General features: G+C 42.5%; 1 protein-coding gene across 1 annotated transcript; it reads left to right on the top strand.

Moving 5' to 3' along the window:
* The first annotated feature begins 501 nt into the window (after positions 1–501).
* On the top strand, positions 502–22,151 carry LOC106573945 (CD109 antigen). The gene is made up of 33 exons (XM_014149455.2): positions 502–1,075; positions 1,471–1,631; positions 1,738–1,766; positions 1,952–2,188; positions 2,321–2,446; positions 2,581–2,620; positions 2,790–2,871; positions 2,981–3,089; positions 3,271–3,409; positions 4,307–4,416; positions 4,534–4,782; positions 5,356–5,460; positions 6,171–6,233; positions 6,337–6,519; positions 6,704–6,856; positions 7,377–7,472; positions 7,797–7,866; positions 8,106–8,208; positions 8,349–8,466; positions 8,769–8,882; positions 9,175–9,393; positions 10,118–10,259; positions 10,885–11,061; positions 13,769–13,850; positions 13,953–14,181; positions 15,377–15,548; positions 15,830–16,020; positions 16,189–16,344; positions 16,491–16,556; positions 20,335–20,477; positions 20,672–20,828; positions 21,023–21,125; positions 21,235–22,151. The coding sequence occupies exons 1-33, from the start codon at positions 1,002–1,004 to the stop codon at positions 21,423–21,425; spliced, it is 4,389 nt and encodes a 1,462-aa protein (XP_014004930.1). The 5' UTR covers positions 502–1,001; the 3' UTR covers positions 21,426–22,151.
* Positions 22,152–27,711: the final 5,560 nt, after the last annotated feature.

Genomic DNA, 27,711 nt, shown 5'->3' with positions numbered 1-27,711 from the left:
CACATGGGGACAAAGATCTTACTTTTTTGAGAAATGTCCTCTGGCCTGATGAAACAAAAATGGAATTGTTTCGCCATAATGACCATAGTTATGTTTGGAGGAAAAAGGGGGAGGCTTGCAAGTCGAAGAACACCATCCCAAACGTGAAGCACGGGGGTGGCAGCATCATGTTGTTGGGGTGCTTTGCTGCTGGAGGGACTGGTGCACTTCACAAAATAGATGGCATCATCAGGAAAGAAAATGATGTGGATATATTGAAGCAACATCTCAAGACATCAGTCAGGAAGTTAAAGCTTAGTCGCAAATGGGTCTTCCAAGTGGGCAATGACACCCAGCATACTTCCAAAGTTGTGGCAAAATGGCTTAAGGACAACAAAGTCAAGGTGTTGGAGTGGCCATCACAAAGCCCTGACCTCAATTCTATAGAATATTTGTGGGCAGAACTGAAAAAGTGTGTACGAGCAAAGAGGCCTACAAACCTGACTCAGTTACACCAGCTCTGTCAGGAGGAGAATTTTTACTAGGCTTAAATGTCAGGAATTGTGAAAAACTGAGTTTAAATGTATTTGGCTAAGGTGTATGTTAACTTCAGACATCAACTGTACTTGAATGAATGATGAAAACCTTAGAACACTGAATATTACTCATATAGCTCTTGGCTTGGAAGTTGTTTTGCTCCAAACTAACTTTTGTTCCAAGTTGGTGGTATTGAAAAAGATGGATTTAGTTCATACGTGGTATCATCTCAGCTACTGAATATAGTCCCTCTGGGCCGAGATGTAGTGTCAATCCCCACATGATCCTCTTCAGCCCCCCACAGCATGGCACAGGGATGAACCTGATATGGCTGTCCGTGTGTGGGGCTGGATAAGGGCAGGGCTGTGGCCGCTTGGGCTCCACACTGGGTGTGGTTTGTACAGGTACGGAACGGGTGAGGAGTTGGTTAGAGCAATACGGACTGGTGTTGCTTTCAGTCTGGCCCTGAGTACAGTCAAGAAGACATGGAGAGGATTTGGCTCCTGGGAGTTTGTGTGGCACTGGCTGTCGTTTCTACTTCTGCTCAGGTCTCCTCCAGGTAATTCACCTTCAATTTAAGTTGATGATAATTAGATATTTCTGTGATTAATTTGATATATTTTGCCATATCTTTAAATTGAACTTCTAAAGATGACTGGGTCTTCTCTGTCAGGTAATCTGTTTATTATTAGAAGTACTCATGTCTGATAGTCATAACTCATAGGAGCCAAGAAGCATGTTCGACTAGTTTAAATTGCCATCTTTTTTGGGGGGGCATTTTATTGATTGCTTGAACACTCTTAGGCTTTACACAGGCTGACCAATTCTAATATTTGTTTCAGTAATTGGTATTTTGACCAATCAGATTAGCTCTGAAAAAGATCTGATGTGATTAGTCAAAAGACCAATTAGTGGAAAAAGATCCGAATTCTATTTCCTCTCTCTCTTTCCCAGTATGAGTGCTACATACTTGATCTCAGCTCCCAGTGTGTTGCGTCCTGGGACCCCTTCCTCCCTGGCTGTCACCATCCTCACTAACGATCCAGTCAGGGTCACAGCAGAGCTGACCAATGGCAACACCAGCCTGGTCCAGGCAGAGAGCACATTTACAGGAGGTGACATTGACTTATATTACTCTTACTGCAACTTAACTTGGGAAGATGTTAAACTTACTTTTTGTTATTAAGCAACTTAAACATTGCTGCTGTTTTTTTTCCGAAGGTGTGACTGGAGTTCTAGATCTTCCTCCAGTGAGTATTTTTTAAATCTGTATTTATTGTCTATTGAGGTAATATCTGGGCTGGTCAGGGGTGGTTGAAGAACCATTGATGGTACAAAAAGTATACACATTTGACCAGTTAGACCAAGCATGGCATTCATTTTGGTTATAGATATAAGATCAACTCAATTAAGTAATATACTTTTTCTTTTTTAGTTTCCTGAGAGCTCTGTTGATCAGAGGTATTCCTTTAAACTGCTTGTGAGGGGATACCAAAGAGACCGAATGGTATTCATCAACACAACCACTCTACGCTTCAACCCCAGGACTTTCTCCACCATCATCCAGACTGATAAACACAACTATAGACCAGGAGACACGGTCAAAATGAGAGTCCTGTCCGTCCAACCAGACGGCAAGCCACACAAGGGCCGTGTGTATGTCTCAATAAGGGTGGGTCTGAATATTCTGTGTGAGAAGTGTGAGAACTTCGAAACAAAACCCAGGGTGATGAATAGATTTCCAGCCTGTATTGTGTTCTAAACAGTTTGACTGTCCCTTTGTGCTACCTGCCCTGTAATCCAGGATCCCAAAGGGAACCTCATCCAAGGGTGGCCGTCCCTGAACAGTTACCTGGGCGTTGTGTCCAAAGAATTCCACTTGTCTCAGACCACTCCTCTCGGCATATGGACCATCGAGACCATGGTGGATGTATGATTCACCATACTGTCATTCTGCATTGTCATCCTACTGTATTCCACCACAAATGTATTCTGTTTCTCATATCTGTGATGAAGATCTGATCTAGTTTCACCCCATTGACATTGGTTTTTGTTTCTCTGTAGGAGTTGACCACAGAGGAGCAGTTCGTAGTGGATTACTATGGTAAGATTATCCTATCTATGTTGCCATAGCTAATGATTGGAAACAGCCTAGTTAAGGGTTGGCTAAAGGAATGAAAGGTTGGATGGGGGTCGGGTTCATTGAAATGTTTCCGATAGTTGACATATCAGACTATTATCTATTCAACCTCTCTTTGTGGCTGTTGTTCTAGAGCCGCCCCACTTTGATGTGCAGGTAAAGACGGCCCAAGAGATTGTCATGGTGGACGACCTCTCAGGGACTGTGACTGCTCAGTGAGTCAGGCTTTTAAAAAAAACAAGCAAATCGATATTAAAGGTGCTAGAAAAATGTACTTTCAATATGTAAATTCTATTGGTTCACATACATTATATTTCTTTCCAGACACACCAATGGACAGCCAGTCCAGGGAACACTGTCTGTCACAGTTACTCTGGTGTCTGCTTTGTTCAACTCTGGCCGTCCAACCATTGTCCATAATACAACTAAAGATGTAAGACTGTCATGCTAAGTTTATGAAGTGAAACCAGTAACAGCAAACCATGCTAGCTAAATCCAGTTTGAGCCAGGATTCAGTCACTGTTTGATCCAAAATGGATATATGTTACAGGTGTACCTGCGTGACAATGGTGCCAGAATGTCATACACATCGTCTATCTGACGATCTCTTTCAGATTCATGGGTCGACCCAGTTTCTCATCAGCCAAGATGATCTTCCTGTACGCCAGCACAGGGCAACATATCTGAGTAATTCTCAGCACCACACCAATGGAAGCCTTTATATTACAGCTTGTGTTACAGAGATGTCCACAGGTGAGGTACCGATGTATGATCTTAATTTGATCACCCTGTTGCAGGAGAACTTTCCTACAATGCAGGAAATTCAAAACTTGTAGTGTATTTGAGGTTTAAAAAGGCTTCTGAAGTTTAATTTCCACTTTCACATTTCACTTGATTTTCCCTTATGAAAAATGTATCAACCCCTACAAAAATGTCCATTAATTATAATCCACATAATGATTCACATTTCTTATTGCTGAAGGATTATTTTTCCTGCTGTAGCGAACTGGCTTAAATTAAGATCCTACATCTGTATATCACGTGTTTTGAGAAATTAGCTAAACTTGAAGTAACAGTTTGACGCATATTTAAATTAATTTAATATAGCTGGATTGTTCACAGATACAGGTAACTACCTAAATAAAGTAAACATTTTAGTAAATGAGGGATACAACGTATATTGAAAGTAGGTGCTTCCACACAGGTGTGGTTCCTGAGCAATTCCTAAGCAATTAACACCCCATCATGCTCATGTATAAAAGGCCCAGTTGCCCATTATTTTGACTACCATGGCAATGCCCCCATCCGCAGGGCACGAGTGGTCACTGAATGGTTTGATGAGCATGAAAACAGTGTAAACCATATGCCAGAGCCGTCTGTTACCAGATCTCAACCCAATTGAGCACTTCTAGGGAGATTTTAAAGCAGCGTATTCCACGACAGCAGCAACAAAACACCAAATGATTGATTTTCTCATGGAAGAATGGTGTCGTATCCCTCTAATAGAGTTCCAGATATTTGTAGAATCTATGCCAAGGCACATTGAAGCTGTTCTGGCTCGTGGTGGCTCAACACCCTTTTAAAATAAACTTTATGTTGGTGTTTCCTTTATTTTGGTAGTTACCTGTTTCATTGTCTTTTATCCTAAAGGACTCAAAACCAATAAGACTGTGGTGGTGCACGTTATGGAGAATACATACCACCTTGAATTCTACAATTTCCCACATGTTCTGAAGCCATCTTTAAACTTTTCATCACATGTGAGTGGTAAATATCTATTGGCTTGGAGTAATACATACCTCTACCTTTGGTACCACTAGTTCACTGTTCTAATAATACTGTATGAATCACAGACTTCACCTTCCTGTATCCCTCAGCTGAAAATATCCAGGTACGACAACGACCCTCTAACTCCAGAAGATCGGATGAACTCTGTGTTCATTGACATCGGTCACAGAACATCTAAGCCCATCGGACAGAACCAGGGAGAAACCATCTCCGATTCACCACAAGACAAGAAGGAGGACATAAAAAGCTATAGACGCTTGACTCTATCAGTGCCTGAGGATGGGATCGTACACATTGAGTTCCAGTTACACAAACAAGTAGAGATGCTTTTCATTCAGGTGATTAGACACGTTTCAAGGAGCTACTCTCTATACCACAGGAATCCCAATACGCAACGAAACTCACTTTCAGAAATTCAGCTGAACGGATATTAATCAAGACTCAGTTGTCAAGTGAGGGTAAGCAGTGAAGCTATACAAGAAATACACAACCGAAGGTATACTTGACCTAGTATGGAACCACAGATTTTCCTCTCAGTAGTATAGGTCAGGGCTTTCCAACCCTGTTCCTGGAGAGCTACGGTCCTGTAGGTTTTCACTCCAACCCTAATCTAGCACACCTGATTTGTTATAATTAGCTTGTTGATAAGCTGAATCAGGTTAGTTACAACTGGGGTTGGATTGAAAACCTACAGGAGGGTAGATCTCCAGGAACAGGGTTGAAGAGCTCTGTAGTAGGTCAAGATGAACCTAATCCAACACAATCCCAAATCACCATTCTTTGATGATTGTATGAACATGAGCACCACAAGAGCTATAATCTCGGGACCCAGAACCGAGTAAATTGTGTGTGCGCCTTTTGTCTGTGACGTGACACTACAAGACATGAGTTTGGGTCTTTGTTCTCTGCAGGCCATGTTCATGGGCAGTGAGGAGAGCCTGGAGCTCTACAATAGTAACCACTCCTCTCCCAGTGGATCATACATCCAGATCCAACGCCTCCACTCTCCACCACAGGTGACATACTAGCATCCATTTTACATTTTGGTAATGACTTGGTGCTGCCTATTTTGGCCAGGACGCTCTTGAAAAAGAGATTTTAAATCTCAATGAGCCCTTCCTGGTTAAATAAATGAAATAAAAAGATCACCAAAACTTGACTGCAACTCTAAATGAGTCTAACCTTAACCCAAGGCCCTCAAACTCAGCTCTGGACCTTGTTAAAAAGAAAAATACTATTGTAACCTTTTTGCAATAAGGAATTGAGGCCAAAAGCTCAAGAGAAGTTTCAAGTGTTTAATACCAAGGATGCCATCAGCTGAGTGCATACATTTAGAAAGCTCACACCGCATCGTATACTCTTCCCTTGTAGGCGTCACCTCCCCAGCTATACATTTTATGACCTCAGTGAGTTTTCCTCCTTTCCCCTGTTGAATGTCCATGGTCCTCTCTTTGTTTAGCTATCCATCTTCTGGGCTATAGTTTAACTTGAAACATGTTACATTTTAACAGAATCCATCAACCTCAAAGCCAGTTCCTCAGCATTTTTTCATTGTTGCTCTCTAATCAGGGACTGATTTAGACCTGGGACACCAGGTGGGTGCAATTAATGATCAGGTAGAACAGAAAACCAGCAGGCTCCGGACCTTGTAGGGTAAGAGTTGAGTACCCCTGACCTATGGTATACAGTTGATGAAAATAATACTTTTTTGCATTTTATGTTCCAGATTGGAAAACCTCTTCCTATATCTGTAGAGAGCACTTTCCAACTCACTGAGCTTCACTATCTGGTAGGTATTTCTCTTGGTTGGTGAGATTGTAGAGAAGTATAGTGATTCCTCAGTGCTCTTTAGGTTGACCTCTGCTTTGACCTCTTGTGTCATTGACTTTCAGGTGACGTCCAGGGGTCAGGTGGTGGCTGCTAGGACAGCAACCTCTCCCTCCTTCTCTCTGACCCCTGCAGTATCCTGGTCACCAGAGGCCTGCGTCACTGTGTTCTGTGTCCTACCAGATGGAGAGATCATCAATGACGCCATGCACGTCTTCATCAAGCCCCATGGAGTCCTACAAAATGAAGTAACTAACTTATTCACTAGATAAATCAGTCTGAACCTTACTGATGATGCTACAGAGCCTCAATGGTGATTTTAGCAACTCTGTTAGAAGCCATGAAATACATACGGAATGCTAACATTGTTAAGTGTACAGACTAGGTCTGGCATATTTTACTTGCTTATACTGTATGTACATGTTTCTCCAGGTATATCTGAGCTGGAGCCATGAGAAGGTGATGCCAGGTGAAGAGGTGTCCCTCACTGTCCTTGTGATTGAACCTGGCTCTCTGGTCGGAATCATGGTGGTGGCCATGGAGGGCAAGGACTCTGACTCTGATGGTGACATCACAGAGGAGAAGGTAAGGAACACAACACTACCGAACTGTACTGTGCATCTATATAATCCCTGACACATGAAATACAGCCTACTGTAAACAACGCTTAGGATTTACCATGCTTTATTGTCTCTATTGTCTGGAAAGCACCCGTATCTGAGATTTAATCTGTGAATACAATATAATTTGATTTGAAATTGATACTTCTGTGAAGCACTGAACAGTTCAATCAGACATAAAGGAGGTTTCAGATAATGTCAGTGATAATTGTATTTCTCTTTGGGCTTTCCCTTCGATTACAATAGTTGCAATCATAATGATCCATCTCAAAAGATTTTACTGAGCCTGGAATAACCCTCAAGTGGTTCATCTTGTGACTGTAACAGTTTTGGGAATCAGCTCAGCAGTCAGGCTCAGTGGAGACGTGGTGAACTTCAGTCTCCCCCAGAACTGACAAACTGGCTGTAATGTAGCTAGTTGTATTGCTGTGGAAGGCTGTTTTATCTAAGAGGTTGTGGTAACTCTAGTGTTGTGCTGTTCTCAGGTGCTGGTGGAGATGACTGACTACCTCAAGGAGGACATAACCCTTCACCATAGTGGAATAACTGGAGGGAAGGACAGCCCGCTCTCCGTTTTCACGGTATTGACACTGAGCCTGGAATAACCCCAAGCCTCACCTCACTGTAAATCAACCCAGTTATCCAATGTCATGTTACATCATGAGCAACCTGACCCACTTCTGGGCCATACGCACGGAGGCGCCTGTTATCATACTGTATCATTTTGGCTTTGGAACAAGTGTTGTATTACTATTGTGTTAATATTAAACTTTGAACACAATGCAGATGAAATTCCATATAAAGTATGCCAAGCCTTTCTGTTTGTATACACAGGCCTAATAGGCCTCCAGTGTTTTGTGTACAATGTTGTCATGAACATTTGCTTTTTGCTTTTCAAATCTTAGGCTTGCAACCTTGTGGTATTAACAGATGCCAGTTTACATAAAACTGAAGATTATCAGGAGACTGAAATGGGTATGAAAACAATTACACACTCCATAGTGTTTGTATAAATGAACATTTTAAACAAAACGCATAAACAAACACACACATTGGGAGATCTTTGTGTCTGAATTGAATATGAAATCAAGGGGTCCCTCTTGTGGAGCTGTGGCGTACTACATAAATAAAATACTACATCTACATTCACAGTGGTACAGGCTCTGTGACGGAGGCTTAGATCGGTCACCAGAACTATGTTGTGTATCCATCAGATCATGAGGCGGAGGCTCTCATGAGAAAGGATCAGCCGGAGTGGAGGCCCTCCATGGGACAGGACTTCTCTAAGACCTGGCTGTGGCTGGACATGAACATCAGGTGAGCTTTAGGAGAAGCACATAAACAAGGCTTAGGCGTGAATACACTTGAGGATACAGTCTACATTCACCACTATTGAAAACGGTCAAGGTTATTTGAAGGGAATGTTGAAATATTCTATTCCTTCCTGTCTGTATCAGTGAGTCAACAACAACTAGTTTCCATGTGGCTGTCCCAGACAGCATCACCTCCTGGAGAGCTATGGCATTTGTTATGTCAGATAACCTGGGCTTGGGCCTCACCTTTAAACCACAGAAGGTATGTTAAGACATATCCACTACCACCACCGTTACCTAGTCTGGGCAGCTAACTAGTAGTTTATTAAGATTAATATAACTTTATTGGCCAATTGCACCCAAGGTCCAACCAAGATTTGACTTCCACTTTTAACCCCTCTGGTTGCTGGCTGGCCTCTCTAACCAATAGGTTACATGTATGGCTGTGTGACATAAATACATGGTTGATAAAGATGGTATGTTTCATTTAATGTCAGTGCAATGTTCAGATATTCTAGAATTAGATTTTTGAGGATACTCTTGAGTATTGGTTGTCTCCCACAGCTAATAGTGTCCACGGATTTCTCCCTGTCTCTCGATGTCCCAGAATGCATCACCAGAGGAGAGCAGCTTGTCCTCGAGGTCAACCTCTTCAACCATCTAGAAGAGGACACGGAGGTCAGTGGTCTTGGTTGAAAAGGCCAGGAGGTTTTTACCTCTTCTCACATGTTTATGGTCTTAACAATCTCACCATGTAGGGTGATTTCTTCAAAGAACAGTTTGTGTGACTCTCGAACAGTGAACAAAAAAAACAAGTTGTTAAACACTTGTGAAAACGTCTTAGAAATAATTACCTTCTTCCCATTCTCTTTGTATCTCCCACATCAAACAGCTTCCTGGATGTAAGTGATCCATCCTCAATTGTTTTCCCATTCTTCAATTGTTTTCCCATTCCTGTTGTTCTCCACAGGTCATAGTGGTGGTTGCTGAGAGCTCTCGCTTTGAGTTTGTTCTGGCAGACCGAGACCTTGTTTCTATGGTGAACGCACGTAGAGTGACTGTGGGGAGCCAGGGCGGCGCCACCGCTCTCTTTCCCATCAGGCCTCTGGTTTTTGGAGAGATATTGATGTCTGTGAAAGCAATGACTGGACAGGCCACAAAGAAGATTGTTCGTAAAGTGCTTGTGAAGGTACAATGGGGCTGAATAACTGAGTCTTCTAACTTATAAAATGGATCCTTGGTGACTGTAAAATGATGAACTGTATCTCTGTCTTTTGATGCACACCTTTCAGTACCCCTCTCTCCTCAGAACACCCCAGTAAATCACTAACACTACAGTGAGTATACAAAACATTAACTCCTCTTTCCATGACATAGCTTTCACCCAGATTCACCTGGTCAGTCTATGATCCCTTATTGATGTCACTTGTTAAATCCACTTCAATCAGTGTAGATGAAGGGGAGGAGACAGGTTAAAGAAAGATCTTTAAGCCTTGAGACAATTGAGACATGGATTGTGGATGTGTGCCATTCAGAGGGTGAATGGGCAAGACAAAAGATTGAAGTACCTTTGAAGAGAGTATGGTAGTAGGTGCCAGGCCCACCAGTTTGTGGCAAGAACTGCAATGCTGCTTGGTTTTTCCACGCTCAACAGTTTCCCGTGTGCATTTAGAATGGTCCATCACCCAAAGGACATCCAGCCAACTTGACACAACTGTAGGAAACATGGACCAGCATCCCTGTGGAACTCTTTTGACACCTTGTAGAGTCCATGCCCCAATGAATTGAGGCTGTTCTGAGGGCAAAAGGGGGGTGCAACTCAATATTAGGAAGGTGTTCCTGATGTTTGGTATACTCTGTGTATATTTCCAATGGGTACTCCTCCCGTAATCAATGTCTGTGTGTTCTCTTAGCCTGAGGGTAAAGAACAGTCCTTCTCAGAGACCGTGTTTCTGGAGGTGGTTCTGACCAACCGTAACCTGTCCAGACAGCTCCACTTCTCCTTCCCTCCAGATGTGGTGCCAGGCAGCGAGCGGGCTCACGTGGCAGTGGTTGGTATGTACCCTGCCCTACTGTATACCAGCCATCTTTTGTTATCACCAACATAGCTCTGTTTATGTTGTGACCTCAACCGCAGCATACGCCCATGTTTCATTTTGTGTTTAGACGCTGGGCATGAAGCAGGCACGTGGTAGTCCAGTAAAGAGCTGTCATTTACCATGTTGGGTGTTAGATGATGGAAACAGAAATGAGGGCTATCAAAACAATATTTGTGGCAAGCCGACTCGGAGCAGCTGCTGGGTTGTTTATGATGATCAATCAGGTCCAGAGATGTTGGGTATTTGTCGTGGTAGAATGCTAACCTAGAATCTTTTTGCATTTGGTGTTTACTGTACAGGGATTCTTCCTTTTTTCTAAACACCAAGGGCTTTTCTGTCTCTTCATCTCTGCCATATTCTTCTCTGCATTCACACCTTTTTCCTCCCTCTCTTTAATCTGTCCATCTCTCTCTCTCTTTCTGCTCGCACATTTACCTTTTCTCGGTTCAGGGTGCTTGGTCTGAAATGTCCTCTGGTGAAATCGAACCCAATCCTTCTGTATTACCACCACAATGTTTGGGTTGTATAACGTCTAAATGGTTCCTCCCTTCCCTTCTTGTTTGTGGGGTGTGGTGTGACAGGTGATATCTTGGGCCTGTCCATCACCGGGCTGGGCTTGCTGGTTAAGATGCCTCACGGCTGTGGAGAGCAAAACATGATCAACTTCGCTCCCAACGTCTATGTCCTGCAGCGCTTGGCGAAATCCAGCCAGCCATACGAGGAGATACGCAGCAAGGCTCTGTCATACATGATGGAAGGTGAACTTTCACACACACTGAATCCATGCCCTATAGTTCAGTATGATACTCAGGATGATTTAATCCATGCCCTATAGTTCAGTATGATACTCAGTATGATTTAATCCATGCCCTATAGTTCAGTATGATACTCAGAATGATTTAATCCATGCCCTATAGTTCAGTATGATACTCAGGATGATTTAATCCATGCCCTATAGTTCAGTATGATACTCAGAATGATTTAATCCATGCCTATAGTTCAGTATGATACTCAGGATGATTTAATCCATGCCCTATAGTTCAGTATGATACTCAGTATGATTTAATCCATGCCCTATAGTTCAGTATGATACTCAGAATGATTTAATCCATGCCTATAGTTCAGTATGATACTCAGTATGATTTAATCCATGCCCTATAGTTCAGTATGATACTCAGTATGATTTAATCCATGCCCTATAGTTCAGTATGATACGCAGGATGATTTAATCCATGCCCTATAGTTCAGTATGATACTCAGGATGATTTAATCCATGCCTATAGTTCAGTATGATACTCAGGATGATTTAATCCATGCCCTATAGTTCAGTATGATACTCAGGATGATTTAATCCATGCCTATAGTTCAGTATGATTTAATCCATGCCCTATAGTTCAGTATGATACTCAGTATGATTTAATCCATGCCTATAGTTCAGTATGATTTAATCCATGCCCTATAGTTCAGTATGATACTCAGGATGATTTAATCCATGCCCTATAGTTCAGTATGATACTCAGTATGATTTAATCCATGCCCTATAGTTCAGTATGATACTCAGGATGATTTAATCCATGCCCTATAGTTCAGTATGATACTCAGTATGATTTAATCCATGCCCTATAGTTCAGTATGATACTCAGGATGATTTAATCCATGCCCTATAGTTCAGTATGATACTCAGTATGATTTAATCCATGCCCTATAGTTCAGTATGATACTCAGGATGATTTAATCCATGCCCTATAGTTCAGTATGATACTCAGTATGATTTAATCCATGCCCTATAGTTCAGTATGATACTCAGTATGATTTAATCCATGCCCTATAGTTCAGTATGATACTCAGGATGATTTAATCCATGCCCTATAGTTCAGTATGACACTCAGTATGATTTAATCCATGCCCTATAGTTCAGTATGACACTCAGTATGATTTAATCCATGCCCTATAGTTCAGTATGATACTCAGGATGATTTAATCCATGCCCTATAGTTCAGTATGATACTCAGTATGATTTAATCCATGCCCTATAGTTCAGTATGATTTAATCCATGCCCATAGTTCAGTATGATACTCAGTATGATTTAATCCATGCCTATAGTTCAGTATGATTTAATCCATGCCCTATAGTTCAGTATGATACTCAGGATGATTTAATCCATGCCCTATAGTTCAGTATGATACTCAGGATGATTTAATCCATGCCCTATAGTTCAGTATGATACTCAGGATGATTTAATCCATGCCCTATAGTTCAGTATGATACTCAGGATGATTTAATCCATGCCCTATAGTTCAGTATGATACTCAGGATGATTTAATCCATGCCCTATAGTTCAGTATGATACTCAGTATGATTTAATCCATGCCCTATAGTTCAGTATGATACTCAGTATGATTTAATCCATGCCCTATAGTTCAGTATGATACTCAGTATGATTTAATCCATGCCCTATAGTTCAGTATGATACTCAGTATGATTTAATCCATGCCCTATAGTTCAGTATGATACTCAGTATGATTTAATCCATGCCCTATAGTTCAGTATGATACTCAGTATGATTTAATCCATGCCCTATAGTTCAGTATGATACTCAGGATGTAAGCTATAGTCAGTATGATTTAATCCATGCCCTATAGTTCAGTATGATACTCAGGATGATTTAATCCATGCCCTATAGTTCAGTATGATTTAATCCATGCCCTATAGTTCAGTATGATACTCGGGATGATTTAAACCATGCCCTATAGTTCAGTATGATACTCGGGATGATTTAATCCATGCCCTATGGTTCAGTATGATACTCGGGATGATTTAAACCATGCCCTATAGTTCAGTATGATACTCAGGATGATTTAATCCATGCCCTATAGTTCAGTATGATACTCAGGATGATTTAATCCATGCCCTATAGTTCAGTATGATACTCAGTATGATTTAATCCATGCCCTATAGTTCAGTATGATACTCAGGATGATTTAATTCATGCCCTATTGTTCAGTATGATACTCAGGATGATTTAATCCATGCCCTATAGTTCAGTATGATACTCAGGATGATTTAATCCATGCCCTATAGTTCAGTATTATTTAATCCATGCCCTTTAGTTCAGTATGATACTCAGTATGATTTAATCCATGCCCTTTAGTTCAGTATGATACTCAGTATGATTTAATCCATGCCCTATATTTCAGTATGATACTCAGGATGATTTAATCCATGCCCTATAGTTCAGTATGATACTCAGGATGATTTAATCCATGCCCTATAGTTCAGTATTATTTAATCCATGCCCTTTAGTTCAGTATGATACTCAGTATGATTTAATCCATGCCCTATATTTCAGTATGATACTCAGTATAATTTAATCCATGGTCTATAACTCTGTATGATTTTAGTATAATGTTGTCTCTTCCGAAGAGTTATGTTCATATGTAGTATGTTCTGTCATTCCTGTTCAGGATATCAGAGAGAGCTATCTTTCCAGAGAGATGATGGATCCTTCAGTGCCTTTGGAGCCAGCGACACTTCTGGTAGTACCTGGTAAGTCATTATATAGTCATGTGAATATCATAGCTGTGGTTCAGACTTAAGGCATTCATTTGAAAGTGTATCTGTTCTCAAACTCTTCTCTCCCTGGTCCAGGCTGACAGCGTTTGTCCTGAGGTGTTTCCTGCAGGCCCGGTCCTTCATGCAGATTGACCAGAGTGTTCTCTCCAGGGCCATGGCCTGGCTGGTCCAGCAGCAGGGATCCCAGGGAGAGTTCATTGAGATGGGCAGGGTCATTCACACTGAGCTGCAGGGAGGCCTGGATGGACCCGTCTCTCTCACCTCCTATGTACTGGTGACACTGCTGGAGGACCAGGCCTATGTGGTGAGGAGAACCAAGAGTTTGAGATTTACAAAGAAATGATGAAAGCACAGTGTGTGTGGTGGCAAGTTGAGTGAGTTTGATACTCTCCAAAGTCTTTAGAACCAAGTGTAAGCAGAAGAAGGTTGACAATCTAAACATTTGAGGAGTCTCAGCCTTCAAATAAAAATGTGGTATCCATTTGACCTTACCGTGAAATGCTTACTTACAAACCCTTAACCAACAATGCAGTTCAAGAAATAGAGTTAGGAAAACGTTTACTAAATAAACTAAAGTAAAAAAACTCAAATCAATCAAAAATTAACACAATACATTTACATAACAATAACGAGGCAATATACAGGGGGTACCGAGAAAATGTACAGGTTAATCGAGGTAATTTGTCAAGTGAATATTCATAGATAATAAACAGCGAGTAGAAGCAGTGTAAAAACAAAGGGGGAGGGGGGTTCAATGTAAATAGTCCGGGTGGCCATTTGATTAGTTTAGTTGTTCAGCAGTCTCATGGCTTGGGGGTAGAAGCTGTTAAGGAGCCTTTTAGCCCTAGACCTTGCGCTCCGGTTCTGCTTGCCATGCAGGATCAGAGAGAAAAGTCTATGACTTGGGTGACTGGAGTCTTTGGATGTCAGGAAGCTTGGCCCCAGTGACGTACTGGGCCGTACGCACTAACCTCTGCAGTGCCTTCCAGTCAGATGCCGAGCAGTTGTCATACCAGGCGGTTATGCAACCGGTCAGGATGCTCTCGATTGTGCAGCTGTAGAACTTTTGAGGATCTGGGGACCCATGCCAAATCTTTTCAGTCTCCTGAGGGGGAAAAGTTGTTGTCGTTCCCTCTTCACAACTGTCTTGGTGTGTTTGGACCATGATAGTTTGTTGGTGATGTGGACACCAAGGAACTTGAAACTCTCAACCCGCTCCACTACAGCCCCGTCAATGTTAATGGGGGCCTGTTCGGCCCGCTTTTTCCTATAGTCCACAATCAGCTCCTTTGTCTTGCTCACATTGAGAGAGCGGTTGTTTTCTTGGCACCACACTGCCAGGTCTCTGACCTCCTCTCTATAGGCTGTCTCATCATTGTCGGTGATCAGGCCTACCACTGTTGTGTTGTCTGCAAACTTAATGATGGCCTTGGGCCACCATCTTGTCTGTCTTGATGTGTCCCTGTCTCATGCCATCCTTTATTCTTGTCTGTGTGTAGAACATGTTCCCCGGAAACGTGTCCCTGACCAGGAGCTATCTGGAGGGCGAAGTGGCTAGCGGGGTGTCCAGTAACTACAGCCTGTGTCTGGCGGCATACGCCCTGTCTCTGGCTAACAGTCTCACCGCAGGCACAGCCCTGGATGAGCTCAAGAGGAGAGCTGATATTAGAGGTAATTTGCATTTGAATTAGCTATGGTTATTTACAGGTTGTCAATATGTGCCACAGAGAGAAGATGGATACTAGCCTGTGATAGCCCATGACAAAATGTTGACAATCAATATTGTTTTTGAGTGATCAGTTGAGGAACAGTATGGTCAGTTGAGGAACAGTATGGTCTCAACCATCGACATTGGTCTTATGATAATGTACATAATGTGTAAATATCGATGACATCAGCCCATCTACCTGCGAGACCCTGTTTTACCTGGTGTCTGTTGCTGTCCCCTCCAGATGGGGTCCAGACCTGGCGGTCGTCCAGTGCCGAGGTGTCTGACTCATGGCAGCCGCGCTCAGCAGAGATAGAGATGGCTGCCTACGTGTTGCTGGCGCTGTACAAGCGGGCTAGTGTGGTGGAGGCCATCTCCCTCATGAAGTGGCTGAGCCAGCAGAGGAACTACCTGGGGGCATACGGGAGCACACAGGTAGACCCTAACTTCACATACTGTAGAAGATCCTCTCTAGTCTCTCTATCTTCATGCCACTGTTTCTGCATGACCCTCTGTCTTAAAGTTACCTTTTCAATAAGAGAGATTTATCCCTGATGGGTGGATTTCCAAAATGATACCACCTTTGACCCTTTCCTCTCTTAGGACACAGTGGTAGCCCTACAAGCCTTGTCTGTCTACGCTACCTTTAGTGGGGCACATGCCATTGAGCTGGGGGTCGAAGTGTCCACCTCAGTCTCACCTACAGTGTCCCACTTCCACATCAACTCCACCAACTACCTGGTACACCAGAGCAAAGAGGTAAAACATTTGGGCATAGTAGTCTTTGTCTGTTTCATGATATATGATATTTCAACGATCATCTAACAGCATACACAAGCAAACACTCACCATAATGTATAGTTTACAGGCAGTACAGTATTAATAGAGGTTTTGTATTTTTCCAGGTAGATGCTGAACAAGATTTACTCATCAATGTATTTATGGAGGGAAGAGGATTCGCTTTATTTCAGGTATTGCCAGTTATTTATCACTGGATGTCTAAAGTAATTGCTATAAACCCCATTTTCTATTTGTGCTTGCCGTTTATGATATGTGATGACATAACTATGTCAGAACAGTGGTTCCCAACCTTTTTTGGTTACTATACCACCAACTGAATTTTGCTCTACCTGGTATACCCCTGCAAGCATTTCACTACACTCGCATTCAAATCTGCTAACCATGTGTATGTGACCAATAACATTTGATTTGATTTGAAGTATGTTTTGAATTTTCCCAGTAGGCCTATGGTTTCATGAGTTCTCAAGTACCCCCTGTGGATAGACCAAGTAACCTCAGGGGTCCTAGTTCCCCTGTTTGGGATGTATAGGTATGCTCATTCAGGCAATGGAGGGGGCCTACAATGACTACTACACTTCAGATTTAATGGCCATACATTACAATGGTTGTCTCCTCACTAGCTTTCCATGCAATCTCGGAACCATGTCCAGTGTGAATGAAGGCAACAGCTGTGAACCATAGATCTGCCCGCCACAATGCAGCGTGAACCCTGTGTTGAGACGGGTCAACACAAAAACGTGGTAATTGACCACATTAATACGGCAATTACCATCTGGAACACATACCGTCTGGTCCATGTTAAATCGGCTCCGATGGTATCACAGAGAGGATATGGAAGGTCCTGCTTCCAACTGCCTTTAATTTAGTCCTCTGTTAAAGACCCCTTCTAAACATCTTGTTATAGATCCCCCTAAACATCTAGTTATAGACCCCCCCGAAACATCTAGTTATAGACCCCCTAAACATCTTGTTATAGACCCCCTAAACATCTTGTTATAGACCCCCTAAACATCTTGTTATAGACCCCCTAAACATCTAGTTATAGACCGCCTAAACATCTTGTTATAGACCCCCTAAACATCTAGTTATAGACCCCCCTAAACATCTAGTTAAAGACCCCCTAAACATCTTGTTATAGACCCCCTAAACATCTTGTTATAGACCCCTAAACATCTTGTTATAGACCCCCTAAACATCTTGTTATAGACCCCCCTAAACATCTAGTTATAGACCCCCCTAAACATCTAGTTATAGACCCCCTAAACATCTAGTTATAGACCCCCTAAACATCTTGTTATAGACCCCCTAAACATCTTGTTATAGACCCCCTAAACATCTTGTTATAGACCCCCTAAACATGTTGTTATAGACCCCCTAAACATCTTGTTATAGACCCCCTAAACATCTTGATATAGACCCCCCTAAACATCTTGTTATAGACCCCCTAAACATCTTGTTATAGACCCCCTAAACATCATGTTATAGACCCCCCGAAACATCATGTTATAGACCCCCCCGAAACATCATGTTATAGACCCCCCCGAAACATCATGTTATAGACCCCCCGAAACATCATGTTATAGACCCCCTAAACATATTGTTATAGACCACCTAAACATATTGTTATAGACCCCCTAAACATATTGTTATAGACCCCCCTAAACATATTGTTATAGACCCCCTAAACATATTGTTATAGACCCCCTAAACATATTGTTATAGACCCCCTAAACATCTTGTTATAGACCCCCCTAAACATATTGTTATAGACCCCCTAAACATATTGTTATAGACCCCCCTAAACATATTGTTATAGACCCCCTAAACATATTGTTATAGACCCCCCTAAACATATTGTTATAGACCCCCTAAACATATTGTTATAGACCCCCTAAACATCTTGTTATAGACCCCCCCTAAACATCTTGTTATAGACCCCCCTAAACATCTTGTTATAGACCCCCCTAAACATCTTGTTATAGACCCAACCTAAACATCTTGTTATAGACCCAACCTAAACATCTTGTTATAGACCCAACCTAAACATCTTGTTTTAGACCCAACCTAAACATCTTGTTTTAGACCCAACCTAAACATCTTGTTATAGACCCAACCTAAACATCTTGTTTTAGACCCCCCCTAAACATCTTGTTATAGACCCAACCTAAACATCTTGTTTTAGACCCCCCCTAAACATCTTGTTATAGACCCAACCTAAACATCTTGTTTTAGACCCCCCCTAAACATCTTGTTATAGACCCAACCTAAACATCTTGTTATAGACCCAACCTAAACATCTTGTTATAGACCCAACCTAAACATCTTGTTATAGACCCCCTAAACATTTTGTTATAGACCCCCTAAACATCTAGTTACAGACCCCCCCAAGCATCTTGTTATAGACCCCCCCGAAACATCTTGTTATAGACCCCCCTAAGCATCTAGTTACCGACCCCCCCCCTAAACACCTTGTTACAGACCCCCCCTAAGCATCTAGTTACAGACCCCCCCCAAACATCTTGTTATAGACTCCCTCCAAACATCTTGTTATAGACTCCTCCAAACATCTTGTTTTAGACCCAACCTAAACATCTTGTTTTAGACCCAACCTAAACATCTTGTTTTAGACCCAACCTAAACATCTTGTTTTAGACCCAACCTAAACATCTTGTTTTAGACCCAACCGAAACATCATGTTTTAGACCCAACCGAAACATCTTGTTTTAGACCCAACCTAAACATCTTGTTATAGACCCAACCTAAACATCTTGTTTCAGGCCCCCCGAAACATCATGTTTTAGACCCCCCGAAACATCTAGTTATAGACCCCCTAAACATCTTGTTACAGACCCCCCCCAAACATCTTGTTTCAGGCCCCCCTAAGCATCTAGTTACAGACCCCCCTAAACATCTAGTTACAGACCCCCCTAAGCATCTAGTTACAGACCCCCCTAAGCATCTAGTTACAGACCCCCCTAAGCATCTAGTTACAGACCCCCCTAAGCATCTAGTTACAGACCCCCCTAAGCATCTAGTTACAGACCCCCCCTAAGCATCTAGTTACAGACCCCCCTAAGCATCTAGTTACAGACCCCCTAAGCATCTAGTTACAGACCCCCCCTAAGCATCTAGTTACAGACCCCCCCAAGCATCTAGTTACAGACCCCCCTAAGCATCTAGTTACAGACCCCCCTAAGCATCTAGTTACAGACCCCCCCTAAGCATCTAGTTACAGACCCCCCCTAAGCATCTAGTTACAGACCCCCCTAAGCATCTTGTTACAGACCCCCCTAAACATCTTGTTACAGACCCCCCCTAAGCATCTTGTTTCAGGCCCCCCTAAACATCTTGTTATAGACCCCCCTAAGCATCTAGTTACAGACCCCCCCTAAGCATCTAGTTACAGACCCCCCTAAACATCTTGTTACAGACCCCGCCTAAGCATCTAGTTACAGACCCCCCCTAAGCATCTTGTTACAGACCCCCCCTAAACATCTTGTTACAGACCCCCCTAAGCATCTGGTTACTGACCCCCCCTAAGCATCTTGTTACAGACCCCCCTAAACATCTTGTTACAGCCCCCGCCTAAGCATCTGGTTACTGACCCCCCTAAACATCTTGTTACAGACCCCCCCTAAACATCTTGTTACAGACCCCGCCTAAGCATCTTGTTACTGACCCCCCTAAACATCTTGTTACAGACCCCCACTAAACATCTTGCTCCAGACCCCCCCTAAACATCTTGTTACATACCCCCCTCTCAACCTCTTGTTACAGATTCCCTCTAAATGTATTTATTTATTCTGTCTCTGACTAGCTCTTTTGTTTATTGTGGTATTGTAGTTGCTCATAACAAGTTAAACAGTACTATGCTTAGAAGATATAACTATAGTAATTTCAATGTAACTCAGATATACGCTGACTTTTATCACCTCTCCTGTCATTCAGATGAATGTGTTCTACAACATAGAGGACAGAGTGCTGTCTGAGAGGAGCCAAGATGACACAGTCCATGAAGGTTTCTCTCTGGACGTTGAAGTGTTAGATGATGAGGATGACCTGGACCACATCATGTTATCCATATGCACCAGGTAAGTGTCCATCTCTATGGAGATGTTTTCAACCATTCTTTGTCTGTTGCAGGCATCAAGACATGTTCGTATTTTGTGCCACTATTTTACATTTATCTAGACAGTTTTGTGTTGATAAATGTCTGTGAGCAGACAGAAATATGCTCATATAATCATGTATTTGTTCATTTAATCACGATTCTGTTCTGTGTTAGGCTTCTGGAGAGCCAGAAGATAGCTCAGACAGGTATGGTGCTGGTAGATGTGGGTGTGCTGAGTGGCTTCACCCTTGCGCCACAGGCTGTTGCCACGGGCGACCTGGTCAGAAAAGTTGAGGCTTCTCCTGGGAAAGTTAACCTCTATTTAGATTCAGTAAGTTGACTTTACATATTGTACGTCTCATGTTTAGATACAATAGCATTGCTGTTTCACAGGTGAAATTGGGAAAATACACATTGTATTTGCTGTATGTTGGAAGTTTCATTTGTGTCATCTATTGATTGTGTAGATTGTGTGTAGCTATTCATCTATTGATTGTGTAGCTAATTCATGACTTTTATTTTCAGTTGACCGCAACACAGGTGTGCATCAGAATCCCAATGATAAGAGACTTCAAAGTGTCACATGTGCAAGATGCTGTGGTTCAGGTGTACGACTACTATGAACCAAGTAAGTACCTTTTACTATCACAGCGGACAATCACTCATGCGTAGACTGTCTCTCTTGTTATCAATGCAATATTTATCAATACAATATTTCCCTCTGCCATATCTTAAAGGGCGTAAAGCAGTGAGGTCTTACAACTCCGATGTGATGCAGCACATGGGCTCCTGTGCCTTCTGTGGGAGAGACTGCGGTCTCTGCAGGCAAGAAATAATAATCTCGAGCTCCTCCACCGCCCACACAAAGAACACTGCCATCTACTGGTTGGGATGTGTACTGGTTGCAATTATAGCTTTACTGTTATAACAATATCAATGTCTCGTGGACAGATCTACGTAAACATAACAGGCACCACAGAATCTGTGGTATGCGTGAGATAACGAGCAGCAATAGTTCTGATGTTGAGGTTTTTTCGTCGCTAGTTATTTGGACAAATCACGATTTGTCAGGTGTTTGCGTCTTTAGAATTGTGGATGGGAGCGGACATTCGGCCCGTAACTTGTAAAGAGAGAGGGTGGAGCTCCTGGTTCTAGCATTTCTTGATCACTTTTGGACCCAGAGCTTCATCCAGCAGCTGCCCAATTACACAAGATTTTATTTCTATGTTAACTGAGATTATAATAATATAAACCGCATATTTTAAAAGCCTTCTTTTTTTTAACTACCTGTAGAAATATGTAATTATTATTGTATGAATAGATTTGATTTACTTTAGCCTGAATCAGTAAATTGGTCAAAGCAGACTGTTTTATTAGCTATTTGATGCGCTGGATTTAATGTGGAATGTACTTTTTTATTTATCATAAATCTGGCTTTTTTATGTTGTGAAGTAACCTCATTGGTTTGTACACTTTGATACACAAATGTAAACAAAATAAAGTAAATTGAGGTGAATAATGAAGATATAGTTTGCAGGACATAGTTTTCCATCCACTATTATGAGTTACTTGGCAGACTAAATAACTCATAATGTAGCCTAGATTCTGGATATTTGGCAACAGAAGAAATAAAGGCAATTTGGTTCTTATCCTCCACATGTCTCTGACCCTTTGGAAGATTAAGACGGACATGTTTAGACGAAGCAGTAAAATAGTGAATTAAGATTTATTCTGGCAGCACTCAACTTGACTCCATGCAAATGCATCACTTGTGGGATCCATCTGTTTTAGCTTACAATGATGTATGGCACTCTTGGCAGCATCTGAACGTTGCGTGCACTGGACTCTTCTGTGAGTTTGTAAGTCTTGCCACTTTAGGAGAGATGTAATCTCGTCCACCAGCCGGCTCGCTCTCTATGCTCCAGCAATTCGTGCCTGGCGACGAGCTAAAGAGAATGACCACGGTTTCTATGGCTAGGGTCAGTCAACTGTAAAGTCTTCCACGAGGATGATGAAAGGACTTAGAAGTTAAACTCTGTTTCAGGTGATGTTTAATCTCACATGTGTAATGTCTAGTATCTGCCATTGGGATATCTCTCATCACATTTTAAGTGTGTTGTAGCTCAAAGCTTGGGTGTGACAAGTTTCTGCTCTCTGGCTTTCGCCCTGTAATACCTTGCTTCTACTGTACTGGACACACCACTCTGTCAGAATGACTGTTACTCAGTCATCATAAACCTTCCCTGCTTTATCTACAGCCAGCTGAATGGGGATAATTAGTGTACTGGCCAACTAGGCTTCCTCAGCTGTTTCTATTCACAGACAGACAGATGGACGGACAGACCGCAGACTAGACAGAGCAGGGCGTAGGGTGGGCAGCTGCTGCAGCAGGACTGTTCCAGGGTCTGTTCTACGTCTTCGCATCAATACCTTCCTGTTAGAATATGACAATTCTCAGCTATTATCATCCCCATATCATTCCCAGTGACTTCCTCTGAGAGTGACTAACTGACAATACCTTTGTCCATACAATTTCTGTCCATTTGTAAACATACAAAACGATTAAAACTGTGGGTCATGCAACTCATCAGTCTCTCTAGCCTGTTGGCTGTGTGACCCCCTATAACTCCCAGAGCAGTGACACAGAACGGCTCCATATCATACAGCATCTATTAAAAACAGGTGTCCTCACCAGAGGATGAGGTTGTTAGTGTATACAGGAAAGACAAATTCACAGACACGCCTTGCTCCTCCTGTGTTGTGGCGAGTTGCGAACACATAATAATCAAAGACACCCTCTTAAATACACATGTTGCTCAGTCAGCTGTGACGGCACGCTGTGCCCATGGGAATATAAACAAGGCCGAGGAGGGGATGGGAACACACACACATTCTAAGCACATTTAAAGGAAATACACACACTAATTCCTCAATATAAACATGCCAGGTCGCTGTTACAACAAGAATGGTAGCGTTTTTTTTATGCAACACCAATTACACTACATGACTAAAATTATGTGGACACCTGCTCGTCGACCATCTCATTCCAAAATCACGGGCATTAATATGGAGTTGGTCCCCCTTTGCTGCTATAACAGCCACCACGTCTAATAAACCACTAGATGTTGCAACATTGCTGTGAGGACTTGCTTCCATTCAGCCACAAGTATTAGTGAGATCGGACACTGATGTTCGGTGATTAGGCCTGGCTCGCAGTCGGCATTCCAATTCTTCCCAAAGCTGTTCGATGGAGTTGAGGTCAGGGCTCTGTGCAGGCCAGTTAAGTTGTTCCATGCCGATCTCGTCAAACCATTTCTGTATGGACCTCGCTTTGTGCATGGAGGCATTGTCACGCTGAAACAGGAAAGGGCCTTCCCCAAACTGTTGCCACAAAGTTGGAAGCACAGAATCATGAAGAATGTCATTGCATACTGTAGTGTTAAGATTTCCCTTCACTGGAACTAAGGGACCTAGCCCGAACCATGAAAAACAGCTCCAGACCATTATTCCTCCTCCACCAAACTTTACAGTGGGCACTATACATTGGGGTAGTGTTCTCCTGGCATCCGCCAAACCCAAATTCGTCCGTTGGACTGCCAGATGGTGAAGTGTGATTCATCACTCCAGAGAACGTGTTTCCACTGCTCCAGAGTCCAATGGTGGCGAGCTTTACACCAATCCAGCCAATGCTTGGCATTGCGCATGTTGATCTTATGCTTGTGTGTGGCTGGACGGCAATGGAAAACCATTTCATTAATTTCCCGGTGAACTGTGCTTGTGCTGACTTTTCTTCCAGAGGCAGTTTGGAACTCGGTAGTGAGTGTTGCAACCAAGGACAGACGATTTAGCACTCTGTGAGTTTATGTGGCCTATCACTTCACTTCTAAGTCGTTGTTGCTCCTAGATGTTTCCACTTCTCAATAACAGCACTTACAGTTGACAAGGGCAGCGCTACAGGGCAGAAATTTGATGAACTGCCTTGTTGGAAAGGTGGCATCCTATGACGGTGCCACGTTGAAAGTCACTGAGCTCTTTAGTAAGACCATTCTACTGCAAATGTTTGTCTATGGAGATTGCATGACTGTATGCTCGATTGTATACACCTGTCAGGAACGGGTGTGGCTGAAATAGCCAAATTCACTAATTCCACATACTTTTGTGTATATATATCATTATCGTTATAGCCTAGCAACCATATCAAGGTCTGTCAAATATACACTTTCCGTCTATAGGAAAATGTGTTCTGAAACAATACCTCCTTGTTTATCAAGAAGGACTCAAAGCTTTAATCACTGCCAAAGGTGATTCTAACATGTATTGACTCAGGGGTGTGAATATTTACGTAAATGAGATATTTCTTAATTGAAATTTCAATAAATTAGCAAACATTTCTAAAAATATGTTTTCACTTTGTCTTTATGGGGTATTATGTGTAGATGGGTCATACAAAAAAAGCTATTCAATCCAATTTGAATTCAGGCTGTAACACAACAAAATGTGGAATAAGTCAAGAGGTATGAATACTTCCTGTATGTGACAGGCTGAAGTACCTTTTGTCTGCCAGTATATGGCAGGCTTGTTATTGTCCTGCTCTCAGTTGCAAAGGTTGTGCTGTAATCCCAAGAAACAGGAAACCGACACAATCTCACACACTAGGACATAGTTTTGCCATATATACATATCTGTGATTATTATGATAACTGTGTGCTCACATATGTAGGTGTGACTACTCATCATAAACAGAGTTGTGGAGTGTCATTGTAAACTTAGCCTTAGAGGGAGTTAGTTTCCTTTGGGGAATTTCATTGCAGTTGGTTGGAAAATGGAGATGCATATCTAAGGGATGTTGTCTTAAGACATGTTTACAAGTAACCATCTTAGTGTTTTGACAATCTGGTCATGACACTCCCTAACAGGAAGCCTGGTGAGCAACATGTACTGCTGCTGTTGAAGAGAGATCTGATGCAAGGAAAGACAAACAGTTTTAACTTTATTACAAATAAACCTCAGTGACTGCATGGGGATGAGTTAGATTGTTGAATTCATTCAGCATATGATTTTGCATATGAAGTTGTAGGCCTATTACACTTCTGCTGTTCAAACTGGAGTTGTATAGCTGGTATTTCATACAAACATAAGCATAATGTTTTGTTCTGGCATCAGAGATGAAATGGTTAAACGGAAGGCAATAACAAAAGGCAAATCAAACAAAAATCACATGGTTGGTAAGCTAGTACAATAAACTACATGAAAGACAACAGGGGTCTTCTCAATAACAAGAAGAGGGATGGGGAACAGAGGAAACACCCTAGTGATGGGATTTAACTGGCCTCTGTAATGGCTGTGATGTCCTCCATAATGATGCGTGAGTTTGGGAGGCCACACGCCAGTCATCCGGGAGAGTCATGGAAACTCATTTGAGCTTTCATCCGAGCCAGATTGTATTTACACAACCCTGTGAGCTGCTTTGTGCTATCTCCTCAGGGACCTTCCACAGCACCATACAGACAGCTCTGCTCTGCTGGTGGGGGCTGAGCCAACCCAGACACAGAGACCCACAGGGGATTAGAGAGAGCCTGTATGGACTAAGAAACATCAGCTATTTGCTTTAGTCATTCCAGACACATGAAACCGCCCTAATCTCACCACAATACCATAATGCTTCCAGGTAGAGGTGAGACGTACATGAAGAGTCTGGAAAAAGCTGTTAGAACAGGGTGTGGTCAGAAAGCACTGGGAATGATGAGGGTGTGTGTGTCTGTGCATGTCTGGATCACAAGGTTGCCATTCAAAGACCATGAAACTCAAACAAAGAGTCCTCTTTCACAATTCAGTATTATTCTCCCAGTCAGAAAGTCGTCATGACCCTTCCACTCAGAGGCCTGGCCATGCAGAAAGAGACGGAGTCAACTATTTTGAATAGGTCCCATTGGCTTTTAAACCAACAAAATGCAGATGTTCTCAGTGTGGTGAAAGGGGAAAGCATGAGAGGCTGAGACGTTGTGAACTGAAGTCTCTGTCATTGATTTATGCTGCCTGACACATGGCGATGCCTTTTGAATCACCCCCTCATCAGCTGCCTCTGTGTGATTAATCTGGCCTGATGCTTTGGCTCTGTGAAACCTGGTGAACCGAGGCTGTGTTAAACTTGATTGGATGTGTTTGAATTAGTGACTCACAGCGGGGGATCGTAGCCTCAACTTTACTACAGTAGGCTGCAATACTATCGTGTCACTAGACTCGGTACAGTATCTCGCAACAGAGTTTCAAACCCAGAGGTGCAACATGGTGAGACTTCCGGAAAAGCTTGCAAAACAGACCAAGCTGACCAGGCCGGGGTTTGGGGTTTAAGAAGTCAATGAAAGAAGTGAAAAATTCATCTGTAGTTGTTAATTTTCTCAATCTAAATGCACAGCCTAGATTCCAGCCAATATATTAAGTAGTTGAACATGTTATTACTCCAACCGCTGCGAAAGTGACAAACTGACACGTTTTCATTTTCATCAAAAATAACTTTATCAAAGGAGTCCTTTTGATTTGAGGGTCTGCACAGTTCAGCGTGAGATGACTGTTAGACCTGATGAGGTGTTTCTGTGCATGACTTTAGCTAGCCAGCGTTGCCATAACATCGCCTACAAGCGTGATCAGGGATGGATTTCTGCCCGTCTCCATACTGTACTGTCTTTAACCTCACAGTCCAACCAAGATGCATGAGTTAAGGAGCAAACTTTGTGAGATATTGAGCCAATCTTGGAGGACAATGCAACTTGAATTGGAGAATACTTGTGTATGTGTGTGCTGTTCTAAACACAAAGTGACTTCTGTCTTCATACTGTTCTCCACTCATTTTTACACAATTCAGTTTTTGTGGCACAGACTTAGACAGCCGCCACCGATTTCCTTTCCGCTAATCAGAAACAGGTGAAGACTGTGTGTTACACCATCACTGTCTCTGAGTGATTGGCATGGTATAATAGAGTAAGGAGGTAGCCTAAACCATGGAAAATGTGGAGGCTCCTATAGGCTTGATTGGGGTCCTTCCAAATATTGGTGTTTGACGTGTCTGGGTTAGGGCTGGTGTGATCAGCTGCTTTGATAGTTCTGTGGTGGAAGGAAAAGAAACATGGGTCTGACTTTCCAGGGTTAAACACCCGTGAAATCTATATGTGAACCGTAGCAGGGAGGGAGCCCCTCCTCCTTCACCCCGCCTCCCC

The sequence above is a fragment of the Salmo salar genome, chromosome ssa01 (assembly GCF_905237065.1).
Source record: "Salmo salar chromosome ssa01, Ssal_v3.1, whole genome shotgun sequence".
NCBI classification, from domain to species: domain Eukaryota; kingdom Metazoa; phylum Chordata; class Actinopteri; order Salmoniformes; family Salmonidae; genus Salmo; species Salmo salar.
Note: the sequence above shows the minus strand (reverse complement) of the source record. Positions and strands in the feature narration are given on the sequence as shown.

Bases quoted from the DNA above. Each gene is read 5' to 3' on its own strand.
- LOC106573945 (XM_014149455.2), top strand. From the start codon at position 1,002: ATGGAGAGGATTTGGCTCCTGGGAGTTTGTGTGGCACTGGCTGTCGTT. The intron at 2,447-2,580 runs GTATGATTCACC...GTTTCTCTGTAG, and splicing joins CCATCGAGACCATGGTGGAT to GAGTTGACCACAGAGGAGCA. The intron at 20,829-21,022 runs GTAAGTTGACTT...TTTTATTTTCAG, and splicing joins TTAACCTCTATTTAGATTCA to TTGACCGCAACACAGGTGTG.